The 9,860-nt window shown below is 24.5% G+C and overlaps 5 protein-coding genes across 5 annotated transcripts in view; 2 read left to right on the forward strand and 3 right to left on the reverse strand.

Moving 5' to 3' along the window:
* Positions 1 to 1,847, forward strand: part of RegA (uncharacterized protein) — a gene marked incomplete at its 5' end in the record, with an annotated part of 2,501 nt that extends 654 nt beyond the window's left edge. Inside the window, 3 exons of the mRNA XM_003285457.1 lie at positions 46 to 998; positions 1,070 to 1,306; positions 1,374 to 1,847. Of these exons, the coding sequence (XP_003285505.1) occupies positions 46 to 998; positions 1,070 to 1,306; positions 1,374 to 1,808 (1,625 nt within the window). The 3' untranslated portion in view covers positions 1,809 to 1,847. The remainder of the gene's footprint in view (positions 1 to 45; positions 999 to 1,069; positions 1,307 to 1,373) is intronic.
* A 170-nt stretch (positions 1,848 to 2,017) lies between these two features.
* DICPUDRAFT_46137 (uncharacterized protein) lies at positions 2,018 to 3,791 on the reverse strand. Its single transcript, XM_003285484.1, has 3 exons — positions 3,522 to 3,791; positions 3,074 to 3,444; positions 2,018 to 2,998 (listed from the first exon to the last, which is right to left on the reverse strand). The coding sequence occupies exons 1-3, from the start codon at positions 3,655 to 3,657 to the stop codon at positions 2,189 to 2,191; spliced, it is 1,317 nt and encodes a 438-aa protein (XP_003285532.1). The 5' UTR covers positions 3,658 to 3,791; the 3' UTR covers positions 2,018 to 2,188.
* Positions 3,792 to 4,250: 459 nt separating this feature from the next.
* On the reverse strand, positions 4,251 to 6,390 carry DICPUDRAFT_76441 (uncharacterized protein; the record flags this gene model as incomplete). The annotated part of the gene is made up of 4 exons (XM_003285485.1): positions 4,251 to 5,504; positions 5,572 to 5,736; positions 5,803 to 6,243; positions 6,325 to 6,390. The coding sequence occupies 4 exons, from the start codon at positions 6,388 to 6,390 to the stop codon at positions 4,251 to 4,253; spliced, it is 1,926 nt and encodes a 641-aa protein (XP_003285533.1).
* Positions 6,391 to 7,150: 760 nt separating this feature from the next.
* On the forward strand, positions 7,151 to 8,341 carry DICPUDRAFT_29501 (uncharacterized protein; the record flags this gene model as incomplete). The annotated part of the gene is made up of 2 exons (XM_003285458.1): positions 7,151 to 7,674; positions 7,747 to 8,341. The coding sequence occupies 2 exons, from the start codon at positions 7,151 to 7,153 to the stop codon at positions 8,339 to 8,341; spliced, it is 1,119 nt and encodes a 372-aa protein (XP_003285506.1).
* A 217-nt stretch (positions 8,342 to 8,558) lies between these two features.
* On the reverse strand, positions 8,559 to 9,634 carry DICPUDRAFT_76443 (uncharacterized protein; the record flags this gene model as incomplete). Its single annotated transcript, XM_003285486.1, has 3 exons — positions 8,559 to 8,711; positions 8,831 to 9,378; positions 9,472 to 9,634. The coding sequence occupies 3 exons, from the start codon at positions 9,632 to 9,634 to the stop codon at positions 8,559 to 8,561; spliced, it is 864 nt and encodes a 287-aa protein (XP_003285534.1).
* Between the last annotated feature and the right edge of the window lie 226 nt (positions 9,635 to 9,860).

Consider the following 9,860-nt stretch of genomic DNA (forward strand, 5'->3'; position numbering starts at 1 on the left):
CAATAAAAATTTAAAAACATTAATTAATATTTATACATTTTTTAGTAATGTCAGGAACAGCAGTGGATTATAAATATGCCAATGATACAATTAAAATTGGTGGCCAAGATTTTTTAACTAAACCAATTGCAAAAGAATTATTAAAAAAGAAAATTGATACAGTATTGCAAAGTATTTGGCAAAGAAAGAAGGAGGAAGAATATAAGGCATCTTTGGCGCAAGAAAGAGAAAAGGGAACAAGATTGGCAAAGGAAATGGAGTTAAAAGAACACGAAATCGAAGAGTTAACTAAAAAAGTTTCAAAAATGTCAACAATTTCAAAAGAGGCCATGGAGTCACCATTGGTATCAGTTACAAGAAATATCGAAGGACTTTTGAAACAAAGTACATGGTCATCCCATGAATCAGAAATAAAAGAAAAGTTAACATCCATTTTAAAAGAACTTTCATCATCCAATATTTATAGACCATCCTTTGAAAAATTAATTAAGAATGACTCTGTCGACCCAGTTACCAAGTCGTTTTTGGTTTCAGAGTTCTCTTCCACCACAAGCCGTAGAAATTCAATACCAACATTCCCACAAACAAACTATACCAAGGACACCAAAGAGGGTATCAAGGGTTGGGACTTTGATGTCTTTAAATATTCAGAAGATGATTTGATGCCATTTTTAGTAGATATGTTTGAAAATTTCCAATTATTAGAGATCTTTAAAATCCCAATCGAAAAGTTACAACGATTCATCATGACAGTTAATGCACTCTACAGAAAAAATAATAGATATCACAATTTTATGCATGCATTCGACGTAACCCAAATCGTTTATACATTTTTAACTTCTTTCAATGCAGTTCAATATTTAACCCATTTGGACGTTCTTGCTTTATTAATCTCCTGTATGTGCCATGATTTAAATCATCCAGGTTTTAACAACACATTCCAAGTAAATGCTCAAACAGAATTGTCTTTAGAATATAATGATATCTCAGTATTAGAGGTAGGTATTTAAATTTTAATATTCAATTTTTTAAATATTTATTAATCAAATTTTTTTTTTTTTCTTTTTAGAACCATCATGCAATGTTAACTTTTAAAATTTTAAGAAATAGCGAATGTAATATATTAGAAGGTCTTAATGAGGATCAATATAAAGAGTTAAGAAGGTCAGTAGTTCAATTAATTTTAGCAACTGATATGCAAAGTCATTTTGAATATATAAATAAATTTCAACATCATTTAAATAATTTGCCATTTGATAGAAATAAAAAAGAAGATAGACAAATGATTCTAAATTTTTTAATAAAGGTATATATAGATATGATTCTAATAATAATAAAAAAATTATAATGACTTACTAATATATTTTTTTTAGTGTGGTGATATTTCAAATATTGCAAGACCATGGCATTTAAATTTTGAATGGTCCCTAAGAGTATCTGATGAGTTTTTTCAACAATCTCATTACGAAACTATTTGTGGTTACCCAGTTACACCATTTATGGATAAAACCAAAACCACAAGAGCTAGGATTGCCGCAGACTTTATCGATTTTGTTGCCTCACCGTTATTCCAGTGTATGGCTAAATTTTTAGGTGAAAGTAAATTCTTGCTCAAAGTAATTAGCCAAAATCGTGAAAATTGGCAAGCTTATATGGAGTTACAAAAGGAAGGTAAGTTAAATGATGATGAACTTCAGTATTATGAAAATCCAGCCCTTTTAGTTAATTCAAAGCTCCCAAAAATCGATGAAGAGGCCAGCAAAAATTCAAATTCATCAACTACCACAACATCATCATCTTCATCATAACAAAAAAAATTATTTAATAAAATAATAAATTATATCAATAAAAAAAAAAAAACATAAAGTAATAATAAATAGTAATAATAAAAGATAAAAATAAAATAGTTACAACTTATTATTTATTCTTTTTTTTCTTTTCATTTATAAAAAAAAGAAAAAAAGAAATGTAAATAGAAATGAAATTAAATAAAATTATTTTTTGATCTAATTTTTTTATATAAACATTATAAAAAAGTTTTATAGTTTTTTTTTATTTATTTTTTACAAATTTAGGTATTAAAGGAGGATTAAATTGGAAAATATATTAATATTTTCAAAATTATTGATTATATTATTATTATTATTATTATTATTATTATTATTATTATTATTATTATTTATATTATCTAAACACCATCTTGACCAAAATCGTTAGTAAATTCGACATATCTTTCTAAATCTGCTTTGTTAACTGATGGTTTAATAGCTCTAATACTCTTTAAGCAATCGGCAAGAGTAATTTCTGGTTCTTTAAGCTGTGAGCCTTCAATATCAACCCAAGTCATTTCTTCAGCTAAAGGATCACCTGGTGAACATGGAGTAAGGAATTCAGCCATAACAGAGGGGTCCTCTCTTGATGGTGCTCTTACTCTTTTGAAGTGAGTAGCAGTTTGAACAGCACGAACAGGTTGCATAATTGCATCTTTGACTAATGAACCAATATCAGAACCTGAATAGCCATCAGTGAGTTCGGCTAATTTTTTATAATCTCCAGGATTTAAAGTATTTGGTGTTTGACCAATATGGAGTTGGAACATTTTGGCTCTGGCTTGTGGTTCTGGGAGACCTATATAAATTCTCTTTTCAAAACGTCTACGAATAGCTAAATCTAAACCCCAAGGGATATTTGTAGCGGCTAAAACTAAAATACCATCTGAATCATTACCAACACCATTCATTTGAATAAGAAATTCAGTTTTGATACGTCTTGCTGATTCTGATTCTTGATCATTACGGGATGAACATAATGAATCAACTTCATCAATAAAAATAACACTGTTTTTTTTCTCTCTTGCCATTTCAAATAACTGCTTAACTAATTTTTCACTGTCACCTAACCATTTTGTAACAATATCTGATGGTGAAATTGAAAAGAATGTTGATGAAATTTCAGTTGCAACAGCTTTTGCTAAATAAGATTTACCAGTACCTGGTGGCTAAAAATAAGGTTATTAAAATTTAAATTAATATTATTGTTTATTGTAGATTCTATTATATTGTAAACTACTTACACCATATAACAAAATACCTTTCCAAGGTTTTCTATTACCTGTAAACATTTGTGGGAATTTAATTGGGAAAACTACAGCTTCTTTTAAATATTCTTTAGCTTGGTATAAACCAGCTACATCATCCCATTTAACATTTGGTTTGGTTGTTACAATTGCGCCTGAGAGTGAGTCATTTCTCTTTTTATCCTCTGGATCCATATCCTCATCTTCATCTTTTTGTTTATTTGTATTACCATTGGTTTTACTACCACCAACTGCTACAGGTTTTTTATTTTTTGATTTATCTAAATATTCTTTTAATTGTTCTGCTCTTTGTAAGTATTCCAAAGTTTTTGCTTTAATAGTTGCTTTTGACTTTTCACTTTTTTCATCTATATTTAAAAATGAGATTAATGGGTTAGTTTATATGTAAATAATGTTGTATTTATTATTTTTTATGTAAATTTACATTTTAAAGCTGTTGTAAACCAATCTAAACTTTGAATATATAATTTATGTGCTTCGGCATAGTTCTTTGCGTTATCCTGTTCTGTAGCCTGTTGTACTATTTGAATTGCTTTTTGTAAAAAATTAACATCACCCATATTTATAGTTTATTATTATGTTAAATAGAAAAAAAAAAAGTGTAATACAAATAATAACAAAATTTAAAGTTTTAATATTTTAATGTTGTGGTGGTTTATTATTGCTTCTAATCTAGTTTATAGTTATTAATTTCTATTATAACAATAACAATTTTAATGAGTGGTAAGGAGAAAAACTAAAAAATAAAAAATAAAAATTAAAAAATTAAAAAATATCAAAGAAATTTTTTTTTTTTAAATTTATTTTTTAAATTTATTTTTAAAAAATTAATAACTTAAAAAAAAAAAACTGTTATTTGTTTGATAGAAGTAAATAAAATTTTAAATTAAATATATAATTTAGAAAAAAAAAAAAAAACAAAAAGAAAAATAAAAAAAAAAATTAAAAAAAACAAAAAAAAAAAAATTAAATAGAAAAATAAAAATATTTTTTTAATACTCAAAAATTTAAGAAAAAAAAAAAAAATAAATATTTAAACTACTTAATTTATTTTTAAAAAAATAATATTATCTTATTTTTTTATTTTTTTATTTTTTTCATTATTTTTATTATTTATTATTTTTTATTTATTATTTTTTTTATTATTATTTTTTTAATTATTAGGTAAAACTAATGATGTGGGAACAATTTTTTTAGATTTAAACAAAAGAGGGGGTTTAATTTCTGGATTCATTGTAATTTCTATTTTTGATTTTTGTGGTTGTGGGCATTCATCATTATAGATATTAAAATAATGATGTGTTGGGGGTGTATATCTTTCAAAAGTATATTGAGAATACATTACAACTATAATTGTTTTGGTTATTAATTTTGCTAATTCTTTACCTAAACATTTTCTACTACCGATACCCCAAGGTAAATTTTTTACTATTCTTTCATTTCTTTCTTCAGTTGTTAAGTTGCTATAGGAGTTGTATTGATTATTAATTATTGGATTATTTCTGCTCTCGTCCAAAAATGCACTACAGGATGGATAGGTACTTTTGGGTTGAGGTTTGAAAGGTAGGTGGAAGCTTGGTTGAGGTTTTGAAATATTTAAAGGATCGCCCTTTAGTTCATCTACACGAGTTGAGTGTTGATATGTTTTTTCACCAATACTTGTACTACGTTTATGAAGTGTTGGTATCTTTACATTTGGATCTGATACTGATAATTTGCTATTTTGTGGATGGTTTAAGTCAATGTTTAATGGTAGTATTTTGTCAATAGGGCATGATTTGTGTTTATTTCTGGTTTCGTTAATCTCTTGAATTGATGATATACTTGGCGATGCAAATTTGGGGTTTGATGCAAATTTTAACTGTCTTTCGGGTTTAAATTCATTTGGACTATCGAATATTTTTGGATCTCTAAGAATATCCGCAACGGGACATGATATCATTGTTCCTTTTGGGATGTGATAACCTAAAATTCTATCGGATTCCTTTGTTTGACGTGGTATTAGTTTGGGGAAAGGTGGATATAATCTATTTATTTCATTTATTGTTGCCTCTAAGTATACCATTTCTTGAATATCATCTACTGTAAGGTTTTCTATTGTTCTACCATTCTTTTTTAAAACTGTTTTTATCTCTTTTCTAATTTTACTTTCGACTTCAGGATTTTCCATTAACAAAAAAATAATTGATTGTAGTTCGATAATTGGGCCCTTAATAGAAGAGCCATTTAATAAATAAGTTGGCATTTTAATTTCATCTAATGATAAGCCCTCTTTATCATTGTAGCTAGTTTCTGCAATAATGTTAATCATCGAATCTTCTCTTTCATCGTTATCTGATTGCTTTACAACACCATAGTATGCCTTCATTGCTATAACTTGATACAATGATCTTTTATATTTATTTTTCTAAAATTAAAAATAAATAATTAATATAAAATTCATAACAAATATTACAAAGTAAATAAATAATTACCATATACTTCTTTGAAAATCTGGTTGGGATTTTTAATAGTTTTGGGAATAAATAATGAATAAAATCCATATATGTTCTATTAAATTTTTTATAGTTTGCTTTCAAACAAGAATATGCTTCATCGCCGCTACCCAAATAGACTCTTGCTAATAATTTTAACATAAACTATAGAATTATTAAAGGATATTAATATTTGATTAAGAATATTGAAAAAGATTATATTATACAAACATTTGGTATATCCTTTTCAGTGGATAGAACCGAGTTTTGAAATAATGATGATTTTAAATAATCGTTTACTTGATCTTTTATAACTGGAAATATACGATTCATTGAGTCTGTACAACTAAATGAACAATAATAGACTCTAAAGAAACGTTTAATTTCTGAACCAGTTAATAAAAAATTTGAAGATTTGGCAAGATTCCAATATACACTATAGTTATTTGAACGCTCATTATAAACATATTGTAATGAATTTATATCTTTGATTTCCACAATGGGATACCAAAAAAACCACCTAAAATAAATATCTCCCAATTTCTTTAATTTTGGTTTAATGTTGAATAAATGTTGAAGTGGTAGATCACCAATTATAAAGTGTGGTTTAATTCCATTCATTACACCCTTTATTGGGTGTACTAATGAAAATGATCTTCTTAAAATTAAATACTTTTTTTTTTTTAAAAAAAAATAAATAGAAATTAATACATATTATTAAATTTTTTTAAAATAAAATAAATATAATCCTACCTCTATTCCCCTATAGGCGAGGAATAATATCATAACGAACAATAAAATAGTACTTATTGACAGCATTTTGATTATATTTTTGATATGTTACTATTATTTTTATTATTTATTATTACTATTTTTTTTATAATTGTATTGTTATCTAAATGTTTTTTTTATATATAACTATGATTTTATTGTACCCTTTTAAAAAATTAATTTAAAAAAATTAAATAAAAATAATTATTATAGTTTTTTTATAAAAATAACATATTATTATAAAAAACAAAATAAGATTCAAATAAAACTGTAAATATAAAAATAAATAAATAAATATTGTTATAGTTATTTTTGTTTTTTATTATTAATTAAAAAATATTTGTTTTAAAAAAAAAACATAATGTATAAAAATTAATTATTATTGTAATTTTAAAAATATTATTATAAAAACACAAAGATATTTACAGGGCATTGGTATTTATATTGTGTGTTGTTTTTTTATCAATGACAAAAACTATCGTATTAGTACACATTTTTAATTATTTTAAACAAATTATTTAATCTTAAAATTTTTTAAAAAGATCTGTATGTTTCCTTTTAAAAACAAGATTATAATTAAAAATTTAATTTTATTAAATTAATTTTAATAAATTATTTTTAAATTTAAATTTAGTAAAATTTTAATTTAATTTAAAAATTTTATTTAATGTTATTTTTTTTTATTTTAATGTTTTTTCATTTATATAATAAAAAGAATTATTTTGTGTTTTTACAAATTAAATGAAAAAAAATAAATAAAATAAAAATATTTTTTTTTTTTTTTTTTTTAATTTTTTTTTTAAAAGAAATGTTTTTATGTAAAAATAATAATAAATTTTTAATTAATAATAATATTTATTGTTTATTTATAAGAAATTTTTCAAAAAAAATTAAAAAGAATGAAAATAAAGATGAATCTATAATATCAAATAGTGGTTCAGGTAATGGACCATATGTAACCAAAGAATATGACAGTTATAAAATTCACAAACCAGTTTTTATCAAAGAGGTACTCGAAATTTTAGACCCAAAACCAAATAATGTTTATATAGACGCAACTTTTGGACTAGGTGGACACAGCAGAGGTATTTTAGAGTCTTGCAAGGATTGTTATGTTATTGCATTCGACAGAGATCCAAATGTGTTTGAACTAACCAAAGATTTAAGAACTCAATACAAAGATAGATTGATTACAATTGGTAGTAGATTTAGCTCAATGAAATCAGCACTTAAAGATCATAACTTGGAAAATTTAAAAATATCAGGTATTTTATTTGATTATGGTGTGTCATCATATCAAATCGATACTGCTGAAAGAGGTTTTTCATTCAAGTATGTACTAGTATTTTTATAAAAAGTAAACAATAGAGCAATCGAGTACTAATTATTACTGTTTAATTTTAGAAAAGAATTAGAAGGTCCTTTAGATATGAGGATGAATAATAAAAATACATCACAGTTATCAGCAGCAGATATTGTAAATACTTTTTCAGAACAAGAATTAAGGGATATATTTTATCATTTAGGTGAAGAAAAACACACTCGAAAGATTGCGCATGAAATATTAAGAAAAAGAGCATTTGGTGAAAAAATTGAAACCACATCACAGTTGGTCAAAGTGGTCGAATGTTGTATGCCCTATCCAGCAGCCTCCAAAACTATCTCAAGAATATTTAGGTCACTAAGAATGTATGTTAACGATGAATTGGGTGAAATCAAATACGGTTTAAGAGAAGCCGACGATATACTGTCACCGGGTAGTCCTTTATTGGCAATTTCATTTCATTCAATGGAAGATAGAATAGTTAAGCAATACCTTAATAACAATGGTTTGAAGTCAGACTACGACACAATAAACAATAATAATGTTATCAAATACGAATTACCAAAATCAAGTAAACACACATCACCAATTTTCCCAAGCGATGAAGAATTAGAGTGGAACCCTAGATCAAAATCTGCAATTTTAAGATGGGCTGTAAGAACCCAAAATAAATAAAATAATAAAACTTTTAATTGGTTTAAAAGAAAAAAATAGTAAAAATACTATTTTAAATTTATTTTATTTAAATAATTATTTAAAATCCTTTTTTTTTTTTTTATTTAGTAACTTCTTTTTATATTTTTTTTTTTATTTTCTTTTTGATTATTAAAGTTTTAATTTAAAACCAAAATAATTTTTATATTTATTATTATATAAAACCAATAATTATAAATTAAGTTGGATTAATAAGTGAAGTTTTTTCATTATATTCTGCTGATGAAGCAACTCTTGTCTTATTTCTATCCATTTGAAGTAAATATAACATTATCCACAATGGCACAATCTCTAAACCACAATAATAAGCACCATCAAACCACCACCAATACTATAGGGATATAAAATAAAAGGTTATTATTATTATTATTATTATTATTATTATTATTATTATTATTATTATTATTATTATTATTATTATTATGATTTATTAAAAATAGTAATACTTACAGATGAAATTAAATTTAAATCTACCAATGCAAATAATGTAATTGCTGCTCTTAATAAAAAGCAGAAACAAATTAAACCAGTTAACAAAGTAATTCTTCTGAGAATAGTTTTTCTTTTATCTTCTGCAAAGTTCTTTTGTGAGTGTCTAAATTTGATTACTAAACTAAGTCCAAAGAAAAAGAAGAGGACTGATGCTGAAATAAAACATCCTACATCGTAATATCCTATGATCATCTCTGGTAATGTTGAAAATTCTGATACTGGGTTGTGTTGAATTGGGTATAAAGTAAAATCTAAAACGTATAATATTATTAATGCGGTATACATGACAACTGTTAACACATTAAATATGATGGGTAGGGCCTTGATAGATCTCATGCTACTTCCATAAGAAATTAAATAAATCTCAACCCATATGAATAAAACTATTAAATATGTACTAAAGAATGTAAATGATGGTAATGTATTTAAAAGAATATTTGCTTGATTTGGTATAACAATTTCGCCCTCTCTAACAAATGGTTGTAAAAACATAAAAACTGCTCTAACTGTAAAAATAAAAGAAATATTAGTTTATTATGGTTATTATTTAATCATTTCTGTTATTGAGGTGTTGTTGTTGTTGCAATTGCTAAACTTACTTATAACACCTAAAAAAAGTAATGGATAAAATATAAGTTGTTGAGTGTTCTGTTGCTTTTTGGGTCTTTTTATAAAACTATATGTACAAAATATTGATAGAATAAAATATAAAAAAGATACAACTAAATGTGTGATATCATAATCATAATATTTCCACTTCATTTTTTATTATTATTATTATTATTACTATTATTATTATCTTGTATAAATGCTAATGTATAAAAAAATAAATTTTTAAAAGGTGTGGGTTTTTTTTATATAAAAAAAACTTTTTTTTTTTTTATATTGTCTGTTTATATGTAGTGTGAGTGTGTTGATTATTTACAAAAAAAAATAAAAACAAAACAAAAATAAATAAGGAGGATGGATCACAGAATAAAAAAAGCTA

The sequence above is a fragment of the Dictyostelium purpureum genome (assembly GCF_000190715.1).
Source record: "Dictyostelium purpureum unplaced genomic scaffold DICPUscaffold_47, whole genome shotgun sequence".
NCBI classification, from domain to species: domain Eukaryota; phylum Evosea; class Eumycetozoa; order Dictyosteliales; family Dictyosteliaceae; genus Dictyostelium; species Dictyostelium purpureum.

Coding starts and splice junctions, on each gene's coding strand:
- DICPUDRAFT_46137 (XM_003285484.1), bottom strand. CDS start 3,657: ATGGGTGATGTTAATTTTTTACAAAAAGCAATTCAAATAGTACAACAG. Junction 3,445..3,521: donor GTTTACAACAGCTTTAAAAT/GTAAATTTACAT, acceptor TTTTAAATATAG/ATGAAAAAAGTGAAAAGTCA. Junction 2,999..3,073: donor AAGGTATTTTGTTATATGGT/GTAAGTAGTTTA, acceptor CCTTATTTTTAG/CCACCAGGTACTGGTAAATC.